At 38.9% G+C, this 26,202-nt stretch overlaps 1 protein-coding gene across 1 annotated transcript; it reads right to left on the reverse strand.

Moving 5' to 3' along the window:
- Positions 1 to 1,557: 1,557 nt before the first annotated feature.
- SUB1 (SUB1 regulator of transcription) lies at positions 1,558 to 21,751 on the reverse strand. The gene is made up of 5 exons (XM_060009629.1): positions 21,669 to 21,751; positions 19,113 to 19,185; positions 16,862 to 16,984; positions 6,812 to 6,920; positions 1,558 to 4,602 (listed from the first exon to the last, which is right to left on the reverse strand). The coding sequence occupies exons 2-5, from the start codon at positions 19,182 to 19,184 to the stop codon at positions 4,523 to 4,525; spliced, it is 384 nt and encodes a 127-aa protein (XP_059865612.1). The 5' UTR covers position 19,185; positions 21,669 to 21,751; the 3' UTR covers positions 1,558 to 4,522.
- Between the last annotated feature and the right edge of the window lie 4,451 nt (positions 21,752 to 26,202).

Below are 26,202 nucleotides of genomic sequence, written 5' to 3' on the forward strand. Positions count from 1 at the left end.
AGCTGACATCAAAGGTCAATTTAAACATGTACTGAACGCAGCCAACTCTGCATGTCACAGATGTTGCACACACTGTGTTTCTTTCAATCAGACACCCGCCCTTGATCCCACATGCTTCCACAGCTGCCATCCCACTTTTCATTCACAACCCAGCTAAGTCTCCAACTCCACAGTCAACCAGCTTCTAGGCCTTGTCCACCCTTGTCAACATCGCTCGTGACCTTCGAACCTCCAAGACACCAGAAACGTCAGTGTTGTAAAAGCAAGGGAAAAAGTGAAGAACTGTGTCAGAGTGAAGACTAACAACGAAATTGGTTGGAAGCTTTTTGTTATAAAGACATTACTGGAACAATTGGCAAAATCTGAATGGAATCTCTGGGTGAAGGGATATATGGGAATTCTCTGTATCATTCTTGCAATAACTCATTTGAGAAACAAAGCCAGAGCGGGAGCTATCAGTACACTGGGCTTAATTAGAAGAGGGCCAAACTGGAACTTCACACCACTTTCCAAAACACACACAATTTTAGTTAAGTTCTGGCTTGGCTGGTAGGAGAAGCCCCTTGCATACAGCATTCTGTTACCAAGGTAGGTTTTAGTATCCAACTGTTGAGATTCAAGATAAGTGCTTTTTTTTTCTAGCAGAGTTTAGAAAAAGGAAGCGGCCTAAATCATTTCCACGCTAAAATAAGTTATCTAGCAGAAAGATATACTATTTAAACTCTATCAAGAGCCAAAGAGTGAAATAAGAGGAGTGCTTCACTTTAGGCAGAAACAGGAGGTTATCGTTAGTCCAGGACTAAATGGCTGTAAAAGGAGGTCTGGGAAGGTCTGAACTCTGTGATGAATTTACACGAAGTGAGTGGGGGAAGAGGGGAATGCCATGCCTGTGTAGCAAGATCTTTGACACAGATGGCCATAAGTCTTGAATAAAATGTTATATAGTAAATAATTTCCCATAATTTTTTTAACGTTTCACACTTTCCAAACTCCTTTTCCATCCCGTAACTCCTTTGAACCATACAACAAAATTGGAAAAGTCAGTGATTAACTGTATAAATTCCAGTACTATTTTCTTCTTGACTAGATTTTTAAGTCAATATCTTTCACTAAAATTCAAAGTGAAACAAAACAAGAGTTATAAGTAACCTTCCATGGATCTCTCTACCCCCGTGTAAATTTCCCTAAATAGAAATTTAAACAATGAGAGATCTCAATATTAACTAATAAGCAAAACTACTAATCGAGAAGGGAAAAATAGAGACTTTATACATTAATTTTAACAAGGAATAATCAGACCACAAAGCACTCATACAGGTAAAGTAAAAGAGGCCACGTACAGCTTAATATCTGCATTTTTTCATTTGGATCAAGTAGATGAAAAAAATGAGGCCACAGCACCCAGTCCCAGAGGTCCTCAGAAGATTTAACACTCAAAGGCTAATTCACATTCCAAAGCATTCACAAAGAAAGGTACCCTATTTGTTAATAAAACCCATTCAACAGATAACTTAGCGATTCATCTTTGGGTTTGTGAAACTGGGATGACACACAGGGCACATTTCTTGTTTTTATTTCAACATTTAAAATATTCACAGATGCAGTATATTCATTGACATCTCCATGGAAGATGTACCAAACAAAGCAGACACGTATTCCACAATTACAGAATTACATATTTGTTACTATGTGAATGTTTACCCCTAGAGTTTATCTGGAAAAACACCACTTAAAGAAAAAAAGCAAAAACTTTTGAGTGTTTCACTGGATTTTCCATAAAAAGTGAGTTGCAAAGAATTTAAGGAGAGATACCTAAATATTAGCACTTTTTTAAAATTTCGAACTTTTATAGTTCTCTTCTAACATACCGCCATCAGGAACATTTAAATAATTAATACTCAGTTCTTTCTCTTTTCCCCTCAATAGCCAAGCCAGAACGTACTTACTTTTCCTGTCTTTTTTCCTAAACACATTATGAAGAATAGGCTGACCATCACAGCATCTTGACTAGCTAATGAGGTAGGAATATTCTTCTTTCAAAAGAAGTTCTTAAGCATTTATGAAGCAAAATAAAAAAGAATAAAATTATGAGTTTTTCTTTAGTGGTTGTTCTTTAAAGGCCAAGAGCATTAGAAATTGGTCAAATGCTGCTTGTACCTTAAAAAGACAAAAATCCACTAGAAAGGCCCTGCTACTGCACAGATTCGTGGGCTGGCGTGAATTAAATTCATTTTGGCATTACCAGGCTAAGAAACCATTGCCTGAAAATGTCACACTTTCTTCCTGGAAGAAATCTTACCAAGAAGGTAAAGTTTAAATAGAAAACAATATACCCTATCTTTTCTTTCCAGCACAAGTTATTTTAAAAAGTCTCTTCTTTTAACCCAGTTCTCATCCTTTTCTACACACACACAAGATTAATAATTTCTGTATATTACATATCCAGTAATGTACTGAAATGAATTAACCAAGAACATTACCAAAGTCTGCCAGAGAAACACTCCTTATTTCAAAGTTTGAATGACATAATACTAAACAGCTAGAAAATGCCTAGGTAACAGATTGCAGCACATCTCTGTATTAGCATATTGTTTCAAAATGCATACACCTTGTAATTTCACATAAACCTAGGAAATTTACCCATTACTCCCTCTTCATCTACACCAAAATCAGAGTTCTGTGTTCTAACTACCCTTTCTGTACATACAATAAGGAATACTTTACAAATCTACCCAATTCAGTTAATATGTTCCCAAATAAGGGGCAAGTTTTCAAACAAGTATGATTTGTCTAAAATACGTATTCTGAACACTTTAATATCTATTATGTGATGAAGGCTAAAATACCAGAAAAGAGGATTTATTTCCCCAATTATGCACATATTTGGGTTACTGCTAAAAAAACACTTTTTAAAAATCTTAAAAATGTAAAAGAAACACTTAGAACAGCTGCCAGAAAAAAAACTGATAACTCTGTGGCCTGGCAGATGGTTTCGAAATCAAGTCCTTGACAACTCTGCTATAGAATGTTTTAGACATAGTAATCAAACTTGTTATAATAGTGCAACTCTCTGATATGGTAGCAACCATTTGAGATTAGCTACCAAATGTCAGCAAGAATTTTTTACATGTCTTTAAACCTTTCTTTTCACTATCCTATCTAGAACTGTGTCCTATCAATGTGATCAAGATATCATGTGTTATCATTTAGTGTGAAGAGAATTCCTTCCTCTTCACGGCCACCTTTTGTAATTTCAGTTATAGTTTCTTTACATTCTTCTCCTAAGGCACACCATGTCCTATTTATTGCTGCAAAGCCCCTGAAATCTGTGCCTCAACCTATGTCTGCTTCATCATTATGGTTCAATGAAAATCACTTCAGAGTGCCTGCTAAAACTTAGTAACATTAAGTCTAGAATGCCATAGTCCCATACATGAACTGCAAAAGAACCAAGTCTACTGAAGCAAAGGCTAAAAAACACAAGTATGTGCTCTTTGTGCTCTTTCCCCTAAAAATTGACCACATTATCTACTATGACAGTTAAGCTCAGTGACATCTCTGGCTATATATAATCCATACTCAATGTTATAAAATAAAATGTTAGGCCAGTAAGCTTTCACAATTTTTATTAAATCCTAGTCTAATTTAACAATATCTGATTTTATAGACATCATCCCATGGTGAATATGTTTAATAAGTGAAAGCAAATCAGACATCTAAGTCATTATTTTCTGCAGACTAAGCAATAAGATAACAACTACACAGAACACTACAGGTAATGACATACATACATTTACTTGCTCGGAGTTTTCATACAAGCCATGTTGTTTATCAAACTATATCTCCTAATATTTAATACAGTAGAATTAGTGATTGTAGTTCTCATATAATATTTTACTTACAAGTACCTTATTGAGATAAGTAACATTTTGACAGTTTCAGACTTTCCAAATTAGCATAATATACTCAAGAAAAAGCAAAAAGCGAAACGAAAACTGAACATAACAAGTTATTAAAAGGAAAATGAAGTGAAGAAAAAAAGGGGAAAGTGAAATATCATTGGGGTGGGGGGAAAAGAAAAAAAATCAAACAAGTCCAGATATTTGACTAGAAGGAAACAGATTAACCATGAATTTCACAAATTTTCTAAATTCAATGCGATGCTAATCCTTTTGAACGTAAAAGCTGAGTTGAAACTAAAAGGTCGATAAACTGTTACTTTTGGCCTTAAATAGTACCAACTTTTCTGATCAAAGAAGGCCACAACAGTTAAGATTGTATTACTTGGTTTTATTTTACACTAGGTGGTGGACACAAAAGCAATCCTCCTTAATAAAACTGACAATTAGCTTCACTCAGAACATTTTTAATAATGCGCATTTAAAAAGAAGTATTCATCTTACAAATTGTTCTGCAATCCAAATATACAATAGCTTGGAAAACAATGTTTAGAAAACAAAAGCCAATGTAAAAAGACAGATTAAAACAACTAAAACAGTACAGGTTTTACATTGCTCTGATTTTACAGTTTTCTTACTGCATCATCAATGTCAGAAATCTGTTCCTTCAGCTGGCTCCACTGCTCAGGATTTAAAGAAATACCTAAAAAAAAAAGTTTAAAAATCAAAAATTGAGTATCTACTTAAGCTCTCTTGAGGATTTTCATACTTCCAAATAAAATGCTGTTTTATCTAAATTGTCATTTTGAATGGCACAATAGTACATTAAGAATCAAATCCCTTACGTTTGTTAATTACACATTCATCACAATTACCTTAGCAGGTAAATCTTATACCCAGTTTTACTTTCAACACTGCATCCTGCATAATGCCTATTATACCCAGTGAGCGCAAATGATGATTTGAAGATTTATCTCACAAGTGCTTGCAAACTAGCAGGCTATGTGGCCAGACCCAGATTCGGTATGTGACACCCCATTTCTACAACCAGTTGTTTCCAACATTTGCTCAAAATTTCCACAGGAACTCAGCATGAATGACTGTGCTGAGCTCTTCCAGAAGCACTCACTTCACTTTGGAAAAATCCCCGAGACACGATCCAAAGAGGACTTCTTAGACTGTGCATACTGGTTAAGAGTGCACTCTGGGGCTTCCCTGGTGGTGCAGTGGTTGAGAGTCTACCTGCCAATGCAGGGGACGTGGGTTCAAGCCCTGGTCTGGGAAGATCTCACATGCCGCGGAGCAACTGGGCCCGTGAGCCACAATTACTGAGCCTAGGCATCTGGAGCCTGTGCTCCGCAACAAGAGAGGCCGCGATAGTGAGAGGCCCGTGCACCGCGATGAAGAGTGGCCCCCGCTTGCCACAACTAGAGAAAGCCCTCGCACAGAAAGGAAGACCCAACACAGCCATAAATAAATAAAGAAATAAATTTAAATCATATGGGCTTCTAAGACCTCTGCTTAAAAAAAAAAGAGTGCACTCTGGAGTCATGCTGCCAGGGTTCAAATCCCAGCCTCACTGTCACTAACTCTATGGCCTTTAAAAAATTAATTACCTCTAAACCTCAGTTTCCTCATCAGTAAAATGCTGCTTATAACTCAAAGGGTTGTTGTGAATAATTAAATTAGCTAATGTGAATAAAATCTCAGCCTATCACCAGACACATAAACATTTAAAACATTAGCTAATGACATGTTCCTATTTAAGACATAGAAGTATGAACAGAAAGTACTTTGTGCTTTAAACTTACAATGTTCTAATGCCTGACCCTTATAAGCACAGAAATAAACTAGAATTGGAAGATTAATGAATTTCTCAGAAAACTGCTGGGAGGCCATGAAGTTGAGAGGAAAGAGGAGAATATATTAGGGCAATACTTAGGAAGGGCTAATCAAATCATTTTAGTAAATGTTTGCAGGAAAAAGAAAAGAAATCTGGCATTGGCTACACTGGGACAACTTGAATGATCAATCCAGAAGTAGCCTGAAGAAGAAAAGGGTACGAAAGCATATAAAGGTTAAGTTTAATACAGTCAAAAATTACATGAAGCAAACAAGTGGTACTTTTCAAAATGACATGCAGGCAGAGTAGAAGAAAGTAAGGAGGCATTTTTTTCATTAACTAAGGATCCATCTAAAGCAGCTAACCAGCCAAATACATGAATTTCTGTTGGTACACAAATGTTCTGTAGCTATTCGGTGAATGAATAAAGCATGCTTCTGTGATGATGACATGCTTGGGACTGGACAAAGCAAAAATGGAAGGAGGACAAAGACCCACTTAAAGGATACCACCCTAAAGAATATCTGTTTGGAGATGAACCAAAAGGAAACACTGTAAACCAGGATTTTCCATTCCTGATTTTACACCTTCCCAGTGCCCCCATTCTACTTCAGAATTGATGTAATCTTTTTAAAGGTATATTCAAGTAAATTAGCAGCCAACTGAAGTGATATTAGGGGTATTATTGGGGGGAGGGAGGGAGATATTTCAACAAGCTTTTACTTAAGACATTTCATTAAAATAAGTTAAGTGTCTTGTCCAAAAAGGCTACAGGGACTTCCCTGGTGGTCCAGTGGTTAAGACTCCACACTTCCACTGTAGGGGGCACAGGTTCCATCCCTGGTCAGGGAACTAAGATCCTGCATGCCGCACAGTGTAGCCAAAAAAAAAACAAAAAAAAACAAAAAAGGCTACAGAAGATAAAGAGAATCAACTCAAGGAGGATCTCCCATGCCCTATGCACCATCAACATTATTTCAATTTCAAATAAAGTCCAAACAATTTCAAGCTTAGATAATTTTAAATTTAGTCCCAACATTAGGACCAAATTCAGGAAATTAAATCTTACCTTTCCTTCCTGGTTTCATTTCACCTTCTGGATCCATCCAGTATTCTCTAATATCAATTAAGACTTTCCCTTTAAAGTCCCGAACACTGACATACCTCATTTTCCCAATCTGCAAACGAAACAAAACATAAAAAGGTGTTCAACAATGGCATCCATATTTATATTCACACTTGCTGCACACTCACTCTACTTTTAATCACAAAAATAATTACTATTCTCAATATCAAAACTACACCAAAGGAACTATCACTGTTAAAATCTTTCTAAAAAGATGAAAAAAGCCCATCTCACGTTTCCAATCACTTTTACATTAAATTGGGACACACATAACAAAGTATTATTCAGCTTTAAAAAAGCAGGAAATTCTGTCACGTGCTATTTACAACAAGGATGAACCTTGAGGACATTATGCTATGTGAAATAAGCTCATCACAAAAAGATACATACTGGATGATTCCAGTACTTAATATGAGGTACCTAGGGACTTCCCTGGTGGCCCAGTGCTCAAGAATCCACCTGCCAATGCAGGGGACATGGGTTTGATCCCTGGTCCAGGAAGATCCCACATGCCACAGAGCAACTAAGCCCTTGCGCCACAACTACTGAGCCCACACACTGCAACTACTGAAGCCCATATGTTCTAGGGCCCACGTGCTGCAACTACTGAAGCCTGTGTGCCTAGATCCCGTGCTTTGCACCAAGAGAAGCCAACGCAGTGAGAAGCCCACATACTGCAACAAAGAGTAGCCCCCACTCGCCGCAACTAGAGAAAGCCCCCGCTCAGCAACAAAGACCCAACGCAGCCAAAAAATAGATACATTTTTTAAAATTTCATATGCTTTAAAAAAAAAATACGAGTTACCTAGAATAGTCAGATTAAGATAGAAAGTAGAATGATTACCAGGGGCTGGGGGGAGATCGGGAGAAAAGGGGAGTTGTTATGTAACAGTTTTACAAGATGAAAATATTCTGGAGCTCTGTTTCACAATAAAGTGAACATACGTAACATTACTGTATGCTTAAAAATGGTTAAGATGATAAGTTTTATGTTAAGTGTTTTTTTTTAACCATAAAGATCATTACAAAGCAAAATCTTGCACAAACCACAACCGTAGGAATCCATAGACTCAGCTAGCTACACTGCTTTAGCAACCATTCTGAATATAAGAATCCAAAGTTCCAGTCAACAGTAACATGAGATGGCTTTTCCTTTTAGACATTCATTTCAAATAACATGTTTAATACACTCCACTTACAGTCGCAAACTGAGAACTTAAAACTGTCCACAGAAAACTATTTTTCAAAAACCTTCTACTGCTGTTAACACAAACTACAGATTGCACAGGGAAGGAAAACGCTTACTCAACCAAGTGTCTATAAGCACTTTCCAGTATAGCTGATCAAAACCTCTACCTCTACCTATCTGACTCACCTTAAACCTACTCTTCAATCTTCCTGACTTAAATACTAGCTGTGATGTTGTGCTTGAAACACATCATCATGTAAAAGTTGCTTTCCCTATAAACCTGGGTCCCTTAATGATTAAATAATCCCTTTTATTGGGATATCAAGTATTGCTATAGTAGAAGGACAGTTGTGCTGATACAAGTACACATTTATGGCTTCCATCTTGCCTATGTCCTCTCAGGCTGCTTTTTCTTGTCTCAGGTCTTGTTCATTTTCGTTCTCAAATTTCTCATCCCACTGGTGTGCCCCCTATTTGCTTGGTATGCCTCATGCTTTATGGAGAAAATACAGTCCATCAGGTATGGTTAAGTGCCTTCAAATCTCTCTTCTCAGTACTTACCCACATCTTCATCAATTCTTAAGTTCTTTACCTTTTGTATCCCATTTCTTGCGTATACAGCTGACCCCTGAACAACTCAGAGGTTAATTCAAGTATAATTTATACCTCGGCCCTCCACATCCGAGGATTAACCAACCACAAACCATGCAGTATTTAGTATTGAAAAATATCTGTGTATAAGTGGACCCAGGCAGTTCAAACCTGCATTATTTGAGGGTCAACTGTACATTCTTTCCCTTTCTGTTGGTTTCTTATCTACCATTTCCAAACATGCTCATTCTCCTCTTTCTATAAGGCATTTTCCCTAATCAGCATTGTATAACTTTCCTCATGTTTCCTTCCTCCCTTTATTGCTCATCTTTGAAAGGCAAGAATTGCTGTTTCCATTGATTAAACTCCCAATGCCTATGCTAAAGTCACGAGTGATCTTACTGTCATTTTTAACGGCTTTATTTTTTACAGTCCTTTGTGTCCCCTAGTGCCTGTCATTCCGGGTTCCGAGCAAACTGTTTTAATGGATGAACTAAATAAATAAGACCAAAATAATTATCACAGTGAAACTCCCAATAGTGATTTATAACACTGATTTAATACCTGACAGATTTTTAAGTATCTTAGGCACCTACAGCACTGAACTGAACATTGTTTCATTTTGGTTTCTAAGGTAAGCCCATGTGACAGATGAATAGATAAAATTAAAATACACTGAAAACCTACTAAAGTAATACTGATTAGGTAAGTCAAGTAAGCATTCAGTGTGGGCTTGAATAGTGCAAGAGACTTCGGGTGGTGGAATTTGACCTTGAAAAATGACAGGCCATTAATTAAGCAAAAGGGAGAAAAAAGTGATGACATAGACCAAGGAAAGCAGAAAGATACAATACTGATGAGATTCAAAAGGCTGAATAGATGGAGCTATACTGAAAAGGACTTGAAAAGCCAGGAAGAGAATTCTGAAGCCTTTATAGGTCCCTGAACTATGGACAAAAAAGAAAAAAAGAAAACCAGAAGCAGAAAAACAGGGTTACAACTTTAAAATTTCACTAGAAAAAAAGTTAAAGATCAAGACTGAAAGCAACCTTTTTTTAAAAAACAGTATAAGTATATGAACGGCATTTTATCAGTCTTAAATTAGTAATAACAAGTACTCAGTTATTTTATGTAAAAAGCATGGTACAATACAGTTAACACATTGTTAGCTAGCTTCACTTCTACCCTCGATCCCTAGAAACTTCTAACAAGCTTCCTCACCCACAATTTCAATGAGGTGTGTATAAATGTTTGTTTGCTACAGATGAACTTAAAAAGAGGCATGTTCTTTCTCCCAAACGTGACTGACCATCCACATACTTAAAACTTTGTGAATTTACAATTTGAAGTCCCTAATGACTCTTCAAATAACTTGTGTTCGACTATTATAAATAAGAAATTATACAAAGTAGGGAAAAGTTATAGGTCAATAAACTGACTCTCTTAAAATCTGGCAATAATGATTCAGGGAACACCAGCACCAAAGAACTGTGGGGGTGAAAGGACGGGAAGCCTGAGGACGCAGACCGATGCTGCTCTACCAACATCTGAACCCCTTATTGTAACCAAAAACTTACTGTGCGTTTTCTTTTGTATACTGCCCCTTAATATATTCAGTGTTCACTTTATTTTTTTTTAATTTTTTTCTCCAGTGTTCATTTTAGCATAAAAAGCTTTAACGTGAATTTTCAAATAAAGATGGGCCCTACAGAAAACGGCACCACGTTTATCCCATGACTTTTCATTCTCCCAGCCCAAAGCACCAAATCCACAGTATGCACATTCATTCCAGAGTTTAAGCAATAGAGGCACTAGAGGAAAAAGAAGAGTCAGAAGGATACTTTGCCCCTAACATCGGGAATAAAGCAAGGATGTCTGCTCTCACCACTTCTTTTCAATATTGTACTGGAAATACTAGCAATAAAGCAAGAAAAAGAATGAAAAGGATGATGTAAAAACAAAAATCATCATCAACAGAGAAATCTAAGAAGTCCTAAAAAATACATATATAACATGTAAATATATAAAATATAGAATATATATGTATACTTACATATATTATGTAATATCGTACATATTGTTTAGCAATGAACAACTGGAAAATGAAGTTAAGAAACAACACATTTTAAAAAAGTGGTTCTGAAGAACCTAGGGGCAGGACAGGAATAAAGACGTAGACATAGAGAATGGACTTGAGGACACAGGGAGGGGGAAGGGTAAGCTGGGACGAAGTGAGAGAGTGGCATGGACTTATATATACTACCAAATGTAAAACAGATAGCTAGTGGAAAGCAGCTCAGTGCTCTGTAACCACCTACAGGGGTGGGATTGGGAGGGTGGGAGAGAGGGAGACGCAAGGGGGAGGAGATATGGGGATATATGTATAGCTGGTTGACTTTATTATACAGCAGAAACTCACACACCATTGTAAAGCAACTATATTCCAATAAAGATGTTAAAAAAAATAAAATAAATCAAAAAAAAAAGAAACAATACATTTGCGATAGAAGCAAAACACAAAATACTTAGGAATAAATTTAGCAAAAGACATACCAGAAGAATCACAAAACAGAGAAATCAAAAAAGATCTAAATAAATGGACAGAGATACTATATTCATGAACAGGAACTTCAATATTGTCAAGTTCCGACTCTTCCCAAATTGATCTTCAGATTTACCCAATCCCAATCAAAATTCCAGTAGACTTTTTGATAAAAATTGACAAGCTGATTATAAAATGTGTATGAAAATACAAAATACATAGAATAGCAAAAATAATTCTGAAAGTGAAGAACAGTGTTAAAGGGCTTACACTACCTGATTTCAAGACTCACCATAAAATCATAATTAAGAAAGTGTGGTACTAAAGACAGACATAGAGATCAATGGACTACAACAGAGTTTAGATAAATATTTTGTATATTTACTGATTTTCTTTAAAGATCCAAGGTGATTCAACAGGAAAAGAATAGTCTTTTGAACAAATGGTACTGGAATAACTCGATTATCTGTACAGGGGTGAAAAATGAGTCTCAACCCCTATCTCACATTATACACAGAAGAAACTAATTCTACATGGATTAGAGGCCTAAACATGAAAGTTAAAACTATAAAAAGTGTAGCAAAAAAAACACTGGCAAAATTTTTGTTTTTGGCATTGGGGTAGAGAACTATATCTTAAACAGGAAACAAAAAGCATTAACCAAAAAAGCGAAAAATCGATGAAAATGGACATTTTCAAAATCAAAGCTTTTTAAAGATACTTAAATAAAATAAGTAAACCACAGACTCAGAAAATATTCACAATACTTGTATCTGACAAAGGACTTGTATTTAAAATATTTTTTTAAAATCCCTCAAATTCAATAAATCAAACGACCTTTTAATATGCAAAAGATCTGAACAGAATCTTCAAACAAAAATATCAGACATTAGGGAAATACAAAGTAAAACTACACATCCATTAATTAAAGTGGATAAAATTTTTAAGACTGGTAATACCCAGTGACAATGTGCAGCAATTGGAATCTCATACACTGCTGGTGGGTCTGTAAAATGGTACAGCTACTTTGGAAAAGTCTGACAGCTTCTTAAAGTTAAACATACACTTGGCCTATGACCCAGCAAATACATCTGGTGTTTACCCAAAAGGCGAAAATGTCCACGAAAAGACTTGTACAAGAATATTCACAGCAGCTTTATTCCTAATATCCCCAAACTAGAAACAACCCAAATGTCCACCTAAAATGAATGGATAAACGAACTGTAGTACAATCATACAATGGAATACCAATCAGCAATAAAAAAGAACAAACCACTGATACTTGAAACAAGGAATGACCTCAAAACATTATGGTGAGCAAAGGATGTCAGACACAAAACAATACAGACTGTATGATTCCATTTATATGAGGCTCTAGAACAGGCAAAATAAATCTCTAGGGACAGAAATTACATCAGTGCTTACCTGGAGAAAAGGAATGGACTATAAAGGGAGGTCTAGAGGGAACTTTCCAAGGTGATGGAAACGGCCTCACTACAAAACCATGTACGTTTAGAGAAAGACAAATATCATATGATACTGCTTATATGTGGAATCTAAAAGAATGGTACGAATGAACATATTTACGAAACAGAAATAGAGTCACAGATGTAGAAAACAAACTTATGGTTACCAAGTGGGGGGGGAGGGAGGGAAGGGATAAATTGGGAGATTGGGATTGACATATACACACTACTATATATAAAATAGATAACTAATAAGACCCTACTGTATAGCACAGGGAACTCTACTCAGTAGTCTGTAATGACCTATAGGGGAACAGAATCTATTTGGGCTGGCCAAAAAGTTCGTTCGGGTTTTTCTGTAAGATGTTAGGAAAACCCCGAAAGAACTTCTTGGCCAACCCAATAAAAAGAGTGGATATATGTATATGTACAACTGATCCACTTTGCTGTACAGCAGAAACTAACACAACACTGTAAATCAACCATATTCCAATAAAAATTAAAACAAAAATAAAATTTTAAAAAGCATGTACGTTTTTTACAGCTCACCAAATTATGCTTTAAATGTGTGCATTTTATTGTATATGGATTATATCTCAATAAAGTTTATTTTTGAAAAAAGAAAAGAACTTGCCCAATAGTCACCTCTTCCTTGAGGAGAAATAAAGCTGACAAATTCTTACCAAAAAAAAAACCAAAAAAACTATCACAGAAAAATGAGGAGGTAGTAGTATAGATATAATAAAAGTAGAAAGAATAAAGATCACTGCACTTACATGTCATAGGAGAAAACAATGACACAACAGAATGCATGTATTTTCACACACACATAATCTGGAGATTAACAAGAGAAAAATAATATGTACGTCATACAGAAGAGTGATTCTTAAATTTTTTTGATTTCCTGTCCCCTTTGGGGTACTGATGGTTATAAATAATCCCTTCAATACAAAAAAATCCAAAAAAAAAATATTAATTTCATGGACTCCCAAAATAAACCCCCAGGTTAAGAACACCTGGCTCTGTAATAACATAATTTAAAAGTAACAGGTTTATCCTTAAAATCATCAAATCAACTAAAGCAGTATTACTGATCCTTTGTGCTGAATTTTGAAGACGAATAGGGATCCCTCTGAAGAAGAACAGGGATCAAAGTCCCCTGCCTCAATCATTCTGACCTTTTAAGACACAAGTACTAAGTAATTACAAGACAGTTCTCCAATCCACATCACATAAGTCATCTCAGGTAAATTATATCCCTTCGGAACCAAATTCTCAAAATTCAGAGCTGAAGAAACCAGACAAAAGCAAGCATCTAGTAGTATCCCCTCTCTACTCAGGAATCTGCCCAAATCATTCCACAGCTTAAAAGATTAGCATAGTGACTTTCCTTGGGCACAATTCTCTTCAAATTTTACATTTAGAGAGCTGCTTATGTTTGATCCACATTGCTTTACCAAAATTTAAGATCATTTCCTCCAGTTCTATTCTCAAGAGATGGGTATTTAGGTTAAAGAAAAAAAAAAAAAACCCTGTCTTATGGCTGCTAAGCAATACTCAAACAACTTTAATTTAGATTTGATTTGTCTTTGGTAAAGTATACCTGATAACCCAGGTCCTTAAAGATACTAGCAATGTCTAAAAAAGTTCCACTCTGGGAGCTGTCTTCAAGGCATTTTCTTGGTAAATGAAAAATATAGGAAATATATATCTCTATTTTTTTAATTAAATAAATAGATTTTCTTTTAAACTTTACAGAACACAATGAGCATAACTGATTTTCCTTCCAAAAACCCCATCCTTCACCTGTCTTTCCTAAATTATCAAACCATTATTACTAATAAAAATGAAATCCTCATTTTAAATTACATAACCAATATATCCACTAGGTCCATGAAAAGTCACTCTGAAAATCAGGCCTATATGATCCTCCTAAAGGCACTTTCAAAAGGTTGAGGAGTCTAACAGCCTTTGAGGCTTGGGAACCTCCCAAATGAGGGCTTAAGAACTGAACTCACTTCTTTTGGTGAGATAACCTCCCTATAAAAAAAGAACTGGTTTCCCAAAACTGCTCTAATAGAATAAAATCTCTAAATGTGGGCCCTAGTTTCTTTATCTGTACAATCAGGAGTAAGGGAGACAAGATGAAATCCATTAATAGACCACAGATGCTCTATTATCCAAGTACAAGCAGGCATACAGTGAACAGAATTGATCAGAGAAAAGCCCAAGATAACTGCCAAGCAAATACTTGAAAGTTTTTACCTTTAGTACAAACATTAAGTTGAAATATTCCAAAGCAGTCCTTCATTCTATACAGGAGGAAAGTCTATGAAAGGAAGGGATACTTTCTTGCAGATTTTACATTTCATTCTGCCCCTTAAAATAGCTTCCCACTGCACTTAGAATAAAACTAAAACTCCTAAAACTGGTCTCCCAACAGGAAAGCCCTGAAAGATCTGGCCTTCACCTTCCTCATCAACTAGACCTCCTACCTACACTCTCAGCCAACCTTCTAGGCTCCAGGCACAAGGGCTTCATAATTCCTGCACAATCCAAGCTCTTTCGCACTTCAAGGCATCTGCACATTCTCTGTCAAATTAATCTAATCTGCTCCTAGTTCCTCTAAAATATTCAGAAGACCAAAACTCATAAAAATCCATCTGCATTTTGTCACTTTTTTTACATAATTTTTAATTAAAAAATGTATGTATTTAAGATTTATAACATGATTCAATATACATATTCCGAGTGAAAGACTACTACACTCAAGCTAACATATCATCTCCTTATCCTTACCATTTTTTGTATGATCAGTACGCCTGAAAATCTACTTAGTACATCTCCAATGTTCAATACAGTATTAAGCATAGCTAGCATGTGTCCATTTCTTTATCTAGAGTTATAACAAGACAAAATTGAGTAAAACTTCTATTTTCCCATTCTCACATTAATCCTGGTACTGTCTTTCAAGGACATCAGTAAGCTTTAAAAAAAAAAAATAAGTGCACACACACACAAGCCTTACTTTCTAGTCAAGTAAATGTTTGCAGTTTCATTTTGTCCAACCTTCTGACTTCGACTAATACTAATGTCTCCTTGAAACGCTTATCTTGTTTATGCTCCCACAAAGCACTTATTTTTTTCTTGCTCCCATTACTGTACTTCCTATTTTCCTTCACCTTCTCTAACCTATATCCTTTTTTCCTTCCATCCTGAATATCACAAGGCATGTCCTCAGTCACCTCCTCTTCTCCCTCTGGTTTATACTTACTTCAGTGGAAGGTTTCAGTCAACCATACTAATGACCCACATGAACAGTTCCCAACTAAGCCTTCTAGGTTCTAAAGCAGAGACTCTTTATCACACTTACAATCAGATCCAAAAGGCCAAACTTAACCACCTCTGCCATTAAAACTAACTTATTTTCCTCTTATCTATCAATGAAACCTTCATCTCTATTGTCTCTCAAATTTAAAACCAGTCTTCATTGATTGCTTCATTCCTCTAGTCCATTCTTCCTCACCAGCGATCTTAATCATCACTATTTCATCTTCTGGGAAAACCACCTAAGCCCTTACCACCTCACATAATTTATCCCCACTGCCTCTCCCATAAATCCTTCTTGTACCATGATGCCAATAACAAGTCTCCCTAAAACAAGATAAGAAACCCAAGGAAAGAAGCTATGCCAGTCCTGAGTAATTTCATCAAAGCCCTCTAATGAACTTCCCTCACTTTACCTCACTACTCAACCTTAATCCCCACAACAAATAAACTGAGGGCCCATTTTAGTAAACCCATTCACCCTTTCTGTTATCAAGCCAAAACTGGGCAGGTCATACCGCTGTTTCCCCTCCAGTAACATCCTATCCATACTTCACAGCCCAATACTAGACCTATCTCCTCCAAGCTGCTCTCTAAACGTGCAGTTCTCAATCTTTTTTTGCATTTCTCTAACTTTTAAATTCCCATTGTTTTAAATACAGCAAAACTACAGAATTCTAGATTTTAACAATCATCTAGCATCATATAAATTGCTTTCATTTCTACTAACTTGTTCTTATATTTCAAGGAATATCCTTAGTCAAGAGAATTGTAACATACATAAAAGATTATGCATTATCAGATTAAGGTACTTTTAACATTCTTTAGATCAAGCCAGGTAATAATTCCTCTGGAACTAAGGAAATAACCCACTTTACCTGAAACATGTTATCATCTCTGCTGCTGCTGCTCTGCTTAGAAGATGACAGGGCTCTTGAAGTTTCACCAGTCTTTTGCTTTTTTACAGGTTTTTCTGGAGCAACTTGCTTTTTCCTCTTTAACTTGAAAGAAAAACAAGAATATGGTTAAAATCTGCATAAGAACAAAACACATCTCAGGTTCAAAAGATTCCATTACTTTTCAAGACTTAAAGGATCAAAACACTCCATTTATTAATAAAAAAATCATAAATATATACACAAGCAAGTTTCACTTGACAACAGAACTATGAAACTAACCTAGCACTGCTATCTAGTGCAGTGTTTTCAAACTGCTCTCAGAAACCCAAAAGATACTTCAGGCATTAGAGTGGTATTCAGCAGAGAAGCAGTTATTTATAGACTGGGATCCCTCATAAAATTCCTTTGGGAGAGAAAAAAGATGGAGGTATGGGGGCTGCTGCTTTTGAATAAACTTAAACTTTTGGAAACCACTCTAGTAAATTAGTCAGCTACTTATTTTTACAAAGAAAATGTACTAATTAGGAAGAATACAACCAACTTATGATTATTTATGCCTGCCTATTCCAAAAAGAACTTAAGTTGTCTTAGCAAGTTTATGAGTAGGCAAAGCTAAGAAAGGTATTTTGTACTGGGCACCAGAGGTCAACAACTCATCACAAAACTTCCTCATCACAAAAAAATCACTTAAGATAAACAGTAATGTGTTACACTAGCATTCAAAATCAAAACAATGTTTTAAAAGCAGCATTACTCTAAAAGTTTTTCATATAGCTTCATTCTCAAAATGAGCTAACAGGGACTTCTCTGGTGGCGCAGTGGATAAGACTGCGCTCCCAATGCAGGGGGCCTGGGTTTCATCCCTGGTCAGGGAACCAGATCCCGCATACATGCTGCAACTAAGAAGCCCTGGAACCACAACTAAGGAGCCCACCTGCCACAACTAAGACCCGGTGCAACCAAATTAATTAATTAATTTTCTTTATTTATTTAAAAAATGAGCCAACAGTCCATGAAATCCAGTAGAGTTCCCAATCCAAACAGTAGAGGGCAGTCATGTTCCTCAGTGGAAGGTATATAAACTATTGTTTTACCAAATTATGTGATGCTAGGTAAAATACTGATATAATGTATGTATTTACGTACACAAACTGAAAGACTGGATTCATTTAACATAAGTCCTTACAGGATTAACAGTATTATTTGGGATAAATAGCAAAAATTACCTCAGCTCAATAAGCAGAAAGCAATTATTCTTTTTATCAGGGTCTATATAGTCCTTGTGGAATGGCACATACCTGGCACATAAAAGCTCAATAAAAAACTTGTTAAATCAATGTATTCAAATGCTATACTATGTGCAAGTTAAAAAACTAAGAGACATTCCCTTCTTGAATATAGCCATGCATGCTCTTTGAAGTTTTTGTTCAACCTTCCAGGTGATATTATACTATGTACTTTCCTATAAAAATCCATCTCCTCCAAGACTCTCATATAAGCTCTCTTTTCTTTTAACTAACACTGCTAACTGAGCTCAGAGACACAACTGTGTAAGGTTTTAGGAGATAAAGGACAATTCTGCGTGGAAGAAGCCCTGACTACAGTGTGAGATGCTCAGTTAAGCAGAATGCACAGTTAAGCTTCTAGCACAATTATCACCTAACGCAGAAAAACCCTCTTCTATCAAAATGGGTACTTTCATGTTAGCTTTGCTGGGTGCTGATTTAATTAAAAGGAGGGGACCAGAGTAAGTAACATTCTAATTTAAAATGTACCAAGCCAAATTTTATGTAATCCTTGAAGGCTAGATAAACAACAAGGCTGAGAAGACTGTCAAACTGACATCTGCTTTCAAGGAGTTCAGATAACTTGGCTCAACAACTACACAGAATACCTACAGATTAGGAAGATTACTAAATAATGGCAAATAGTGGCTTTGGCCTAAATCTAGTGCTATTCCCCTAGGAAGCCTTACGAGTCCTAAAAAGCCACAACAGGAAGCTTGTTAATGTCAGAAGACTTGCTCAAGTCTGACGTCGGGGCTTGGCGTGTGCGTGTACAACAAGCACCCTAGGCACTTTAGTCAAGTGGTTCAGGGGCCATCTGCACTTTCAGAAACATCCATCCAGGCTCTCATTTTAAGATTCTGATATGCTGTGCAGTCCTTCAGAACTGGATGTGGGCAATACTGCTGAATTAAGTATCACAAAAATCACATGGTGTATATCACCTTTTTGTCAACTTCACTGTCAGAATCACTGCCAGAAGAGCTTGAAGAAACAAGTTCCTTTGACTTCGGCATTCTGAAAGAAAAATACATTATGTAAATAATTCATAATTTGCTCTACCACCTTCAAATTAACTCTCCCCCAATCAAAGATTCAAGAAGTTCCACAGTTCTTTCTACCATTTTTGGTACTGGAGTTGTTACACTGAGCACATAAGTTATGCTCTTCCAAGTTGAAAATAACATGCAAAGTGAAGAGTTCTGAACCCAGCAAGAAGAACTAAATGTCATACACATCTCATACTCCTACACCTCTCTCTTTCTCAAAGTCAATGGGGTTTTTATACTTCATTTTAGCAGGGTTAGATGTTTATGTTTAGGGTAAACTGCAAAAAGGCAGCTGACAGCAATCCCTGTTAAAACCAAGAAGAAATATGAATTAATTCTCAGTACTGCTTTATACTTGCCACTGAGGAGACTTATGTACAATTATTCACTGTCGGAACTGATATCAACTTACACACAGCATGGTGAACAACTGTACTATACAGATGTCGATATTTAATTAATTTTACCATTATAATCCTATTTTTCATATTTTGTATATGTTCTTAATTTTTTTGGCTTTTTGACCATGCCAATCAAAGGAGCAAGTACTGCATCAAAGTTATACATAATTCACAGTTCATTTACATTTTACACTGATTTTCTACTCTGGAATACAACTAAAATTTGAAGAATCTGCTTATGGGAAGGGCAAAACCTTTCCTCCAACTCCTACTATGACCCTAGTTCCCCAGGTCCCCCCAGACAGAGGTACATAGGCCAGTACCTTGCTTTCCCTGTGGATGTTTACAGAGTGCCTGAGGGCAAGGCAGAGTCTTGTGCTTCTATGTTTCCCAAAATTCAAGGACTTTCACGCTGTACCTCTTTTCAAAGCACTTATAATACCAAGTGGTAAAATGCTTATTTTCAAAACAAGTATCTTTTGCTCTCTCCACCTCCATCTCAGAAGAGACTTGAGTCCTATTAACTTCTGTATGCCCTAAAGGATCCAATATACACAACATACACTATAATGTTTGCTGAAAAAAGCGGAGAAAAAGACTTCAAAAAACCCATAAATAATCCAGATCTCGACTAAACTTGCCATTAACAAGGGCACTGAATGCATCCCGAAACAGGAAGTCAAGGTAAAAGAAATGGGCCATCCCTAGCCTAGCCACTAAATTCAAAAAGCTCAAACCATGCCCAAGCCAGCCATGTTGATTTTATCTGGCACTTTCTTGATGCCAAGAGTAGTAAATTCAGAGGGGAGCAAGCAACATTTATAGCCACGTTTTATACATTAATCCTGTTACTGCTCCGCTTTCCAACCTTATCTCCAAAATCAATTTAGTTGTTTTTCATGCTAGCTAATAATGCCAAGAAGCATTTTTTTTTAAAGGTAATCCAACTGAACGTACCCTGTTTTTCACTTTGAAACGGTCAGGCATAACTATACCATCTGTTCATGAAAGGTTCCTGGGGGCCTAAGATCATTTCAAAGAACCACCTCGTGTTTAACCCAAATAAGTCCATCCGACACGAAAACAAGGTAACGGTAACTAAAGCCAGCTTGTTTGAACTTGTAACAAAATATATTTTCACTTTTACTTAATGAGCCTTTACCGTTCAAGGGGAAAAAAGCGGGGGGGGGGGGAGGGCGGCAGGCTCGCAATTCTGGCGAGGCGCTACTAACAGCGCTGGTGTGGAATATATACAAAACACAACTTAAAAATCTCCGATCTCTGATGAAGGCATGGGGAAGGAGGGATTAGAAAACAAGACATGAAAATAAACTAGGACTAAAAAGCACGCGAATTCGGTACAACACGAGGGTGATAAGCACCAAAACGGAGGAAGGGGGCCGCGCGACGCCAGGCAGCCGCCAGAACCCCGGGGCTGACAACGCCTTGGGCGGTGGGAGACAGGTCGGTCGGAGGGGGCGTGGGAGGCGGCGAAATGCGGAGGAGACGGCGTGGGAGAGGAGGGACTTGCACCAAGCGCCATTTTCTTCCCTCGAAGAGCTCACTACCCCCCAGCAAAGCAGCCATTCACTACCCCAGCGCCAGTCGCCCCCGCCGCACCGCCTGCCTTCCTCCGACCGGGTCCCCGCTCCTGGCGGCAGGGATGAGGACCCCGGAGAGACCTTGGGTAGACGCAGGCCCCGCACGCGCCCCCGCCCGGGCCGCCGCTGCATTGTCCCGGGGGCGCCCCGGCCCCCTTCCCGCGGCTCCTCGCCCCCACCCGGCGCCGCCTCCCCCGCCGCCCCTGGGCCGTTCCCGGGGGCCAGCTTCGGGGGCCGAGAGGCCTGAAGCGCGTGGGGCGCGGGGTCGGGGATGAGGAGGGGTCCGGGAAGGCCGAGGAAGCATGGGGGAGATCAGGCAGCGCCGCCATTTCCCGCGGCCGTCGTCGATGAGAGGGACCGGGGCTGCAGGCGCGCAGCGGCCAGGCTGGCAAGGTGAGGGCCGAACGAGGGCGATTTCGAGGGGGTGGGGGCGGGGTCCGCGCACTCACGCTCCGCTCCGATAGCCGAACTGCCTCCAGCTCGCCCGCTCGCTACTGACAGAGAAACGGAAGTGACGGCAGCAAAGAGACGCCTGCCCCGCCCCGCTGAGACCACGCGCACGTGATGGGGCGTGGCCTCCCCGCCGAAACCAACACCGAGACCCTTTCCAGGGCCTTAAAGGGACCGCCCCTCATCCTGAACCGATGCCACGAAAGTGAGATGCAGCCAAGATTGGATTTGACTTGTGAGTGAGTGAGGGAACGAATAAAACATGAATGACAAGCACCGAGCTTTGCACTTGCTCCATAAATGTTTCTTGTAATAAAGTGAAATGTCTGAAAAAGATCAACACTTCTGGCCCATTTTCCGAGAAAGGATCCTTGCCCGCCACCCCCTACTCTGGTATTTGACCCTGGCTAACAAAATCCGAAGGAAGGAAGCCAAAGTCATAATGTTTAATGCCAGAAAGTGCGAAGAAAAGTCTTTGCAGAAGTCCTTGGCCACACACCCACACACATTCCTAAACTGAAGTCCTGGGAAATTCCCTGGCGGTCCAGTGGTTAAGACTCGGCACTTTCGCTGCCAGGGCTGGGTTCAATCCCTGGTCAGGGAACAAAGATCCGGAAAGCCGCTGGGCAAAAAAAAAAAAAAAAAAAAAAAAAAAAGATACCTAAACTGAAGTCCTGGAGGTGTAAGGTAGTTCACAGAAGGCAAGAGAAATCCATACTACAAACAGGAATATGGCTAATAGAGTCTTTGAATCTATATTTAATGAATGCCGACTATAGCCAAGAATATATATTCAACACACATTTATCAGGCACTCACTATGTTCCAGGTACTGCAGTGAGGCACTTTACATATAATTATCATCCTAACAAGCACTTTCCAACGTAGGAGTGATTATTCTCTCCATCTTCTAGATGAAGAAACCAAGGGTCAAAAAGTTTAAATAAGCTCTGCTCTAGGTTATACAGGGAGTGAATCATGATTCAAACCCTGCACTGCCGGAGTCACACTGCTGCAGACTGAGGCAGATTGCAAATGCTCTAGGCCACTTCTATTCATTCAGTGTCAGGTTAGATGACCACTTTTTAAAAATGAAACACTTGCTGTTTAATTCCTTTTATACAACATTCCCAAAAAAGGCAAAAATAATCCATGGGGATCTAGGTCAGGTTACCCTTGGGGAATAGCACTTGGAGTGAGTATGACGGAACCTGTGGGGATGCTGAATACATCTTGATCTGGGTGGTGGTTAGGCATGTACGGATGTAAAAATTTCACTTAATATTCGTGCATTTTACATGATACACTTCAATGAGAAAGATGAAAGAGTCAAAAATAAAAATATGAAAATTAGACTGTAAAAAGATGAAAGTCACTCAGGAACCACTGTTCCAGCATGGTAGCTTGCCAGCCTGGAGTTTACACACCCAAATGCAGTTAAGGAAGCACCTTCAATGACTATGGCCAGCTGACCTAAGTTCCCTTGGACTTTGTAGGGGGTGTCTGATTGGATGAGCTCATGCAGTGGGGTAACTAGAAGATCAGCAGGTGGCCTGGGCCCTGGTAGCCATGGATATGGTTCTCTCTCGAAATCTGGATGCTGGATGAGAAAAGACAGAGTTCAGGGCACTGGTTGGAGTCATGTGACTCACAACCTCCTCTCCCTATCTTCCAAGAAAGAGCTACAACTCTCTTTACTCAAGTGTAGGAAACTGCCCAAAGGTCCTTCCCCAGTTTATTCACTCATTTCATAAACAATGTATTCAGCACCTACTCTATGCCAGTGCTGTTCTAAGTGCTGGGAATTCAGGAATTAACAAGACTGACAGGGTCACTGTAAACTCATGGAGCAGACAATAAGCAAGTAAAGAATTAAATAGAGTTGGTAATTTCAGATAAGTGCTATAAGAAATAAAAGAAAAACAGGATGATGCAGTAAAGAGTATTGGGATGAGGTTAATTGAGATCTGAAAGGGATGAAGCGGGAGTATTCGAGCAGGGACCCTAATGAAAAGAGCAGCCAGGGTAAAATTTGGGTGCTGGGGGTTCCAAGCAGAGAAAGCAGCTGTGCAAAGACCCCAGGGTTAAGGTGAGTCTAAAGAACGGAAAATTCTCTTGACGTAGAACTCCACTGGAGACCACGGGCTGTACAGAGGTGGAGCCCACACAGCAGCTCCCTAGGCTCAATGCCAGGGCTGCCCAGGCCCCAGGAAGCGCTGGCTCTGCAGAGTTACAGGAGCCCAGTTCTGGCCTTTCTCCAAGATCCAAGACAGCGCCTCCTCACCTATCACTACCTGTTCCTCCTCACCTATTACTACTACTAATTAGCACCAAGGAATCCCGCAGCTTCCCTCTAGCTGGATCTGTGCTCAGAAGAATAGATCTATGTCAGCCGAGAATTTGTTTTTTGAGGTATCACTATACATGAAATAGTGCAAGACTCTGTATAATTCTCAACTGAAAGCTACAACCATAAATGCTATCAAATGCTTCACAGAGAGCTGGACCTCTGAATTGGAATAGACTGAGGATGCTCTGAAGAGAACAGCCTTAAGCTTGACCTAGGGAGATGAGAGAGAACATTTGGAGTGGGAAAAGAGGAAAACTCTGAGCTAGGTATGACCACAAAATGAGTAAGGCACATTGAGAGTCTATGAGCAGTCAACTCTGTCAGTGTAGAGTTCGCATAGAGGAAGAGTAGGAGATTCATCTGAAAAGGTGGGGTGAAGCCAGATGGTGAAGGGCCCTAAATGAAGTCCAAGGCATTTGGATTTTATCCCATGTGAAAAAGAAGAGAGTGAGTGTGGAATGTCTTGGGTGATATAAAGATTGCAGGCAGCCCCAACATATGCCACTTTGGCCCATCGATTATTTTGAATTAAAATTACTTAAGAAACAGCAGATATAAGAAGGACATTCAGGGACTTCCCTGGTGGCACAGTGGTTAGGAATCCACCTGCCAATGCAGGGGACACGGGTTCGAGCCCCGGTCCGGGAAGATCCCACATGCCGCGGAGTGGCTGGGCCCATGAGCCATGGCCACTGAGCCTGCGCGTCCAGAGCCTGTGCTCCGCAACGGGAGAGGCCGCAACAGTGAGAGGCCCGCGTACCGAAAAAAAAAAAAAAGAAAGAAAGAAAAGAAAGGCAAAGAAAGATCTGTTCTTCTAAACTTAAACCACTAGGTCCAAGTAACTCTGCTTTGAAACCCATTGGCCTGAATGCAGAGAGGAGCGAGGCAACCTTCCTTCTTTGCCACTGCTTACTGCACAGCTGTAGAATTGTGTGGGCTCAAGGCAGCCACCAAAAATAAATTCCTAGGCCCCAGTGTGCAACAAGAGAGGACTCCATACCCAGGAGAGAGAGGAGGCCGTGGACCCCAGCAGGACAACACTTGGTCAAAACAGTGTTCAGTGGTGACCACCACGCCCTGGATCAATCTCACTCCCAGCAGTGGGAGATACAAGAAGAGCCTTCTCATGGCCACTATAGCAGTAAATGTATGTGGTGGAGAAGCCCAAAATATGAAGAGAAACAGCAGGTAGAGGGATGGTTAGGGATTTGGCAAAGTAGAAGCAGAATCCTGAGAAGCTCAGAATACAAACACGAGATGCTGTGGAAGTCTGGGAGGTGCAGGGGATGTGGGTGAATAAAGAGGTGAACAACTGAGTCTACATATGGAGCAATTATATCCATGGTGCCCATCCACCCCATCCTCATAGGAGAAAGGGAGTTGTATCTTTTCTGGAAAAGTCGGAGAGGGGATGGTATGTGTGAGGAGATAGAGGGGCAAATAGACTTGCAGGAGACTGAGTCGAAGTCTGAATATTAATGTGAAAACATCCCTCCCCAGACTCTTTCCCCTTCTAGAGCTATTTGACTTTTAAAAGAATAAATGCAGACAAAAATACAAATTAATTCCTTAAAAAATATATTTTGCGGAACTCTGAATCATAATGAAATAAAGTAACCATAAGCAGATGTAAACCATTATATATAGGATGGATAAACAGCAAGGTTCTACTGTATAGCACAGGGAACTATATTCAATATCCTGTGATAAACCATAAAGGAAAAGCATATGAAAAAAAAGAATGTCTATATGTGTATAACTGAGTCATTTGCTGCTGTAGAGCAGAGACTGGCCCAATGTCGTAAATCAACTATACTTCAATTAAAAAATGAAGGGAAGAAAGAAAGAAATAGGGAAGAAAAAGACCATGAAAATAAACATTGAGCTGGTCTGCTGGCTCGGGCCCCTGCACACCTTCACCCCTCTCTCACACACGCACCTACCTAAAGAAATTGTAGGAGAGGCAAAAGTTTACCTCCACCCTCCTAGGATCTTCACTGGGCCAGAGAATTAAATAAAGATAAATAAACTGGAGGGAAGCATACACATTTATTTAGCGTACGATTTACATGACACAGAACCCCTCAAAAGGAAATGAAGACCCAAGGAAGTGGCAAGATCTAGATGCTTTTATACGAGGTTGAATTAGGGGTAATTGTGGCAAAATAACTAAATTACGCGGA

Source organism: Delphinus delphis, chromosome 3 (assembly GCF_949987515.2).
Source record: "Delphinus delphis chromosome 3, mDelDel1.2, whole genome shotgun sequence".
Classification (NCBI taxonomy): Eukaryota; Metazoa; Chordata; class Mammalia; order Artiodactyla; family Delphinidae; genus Delphinus; species Delphinus delphis.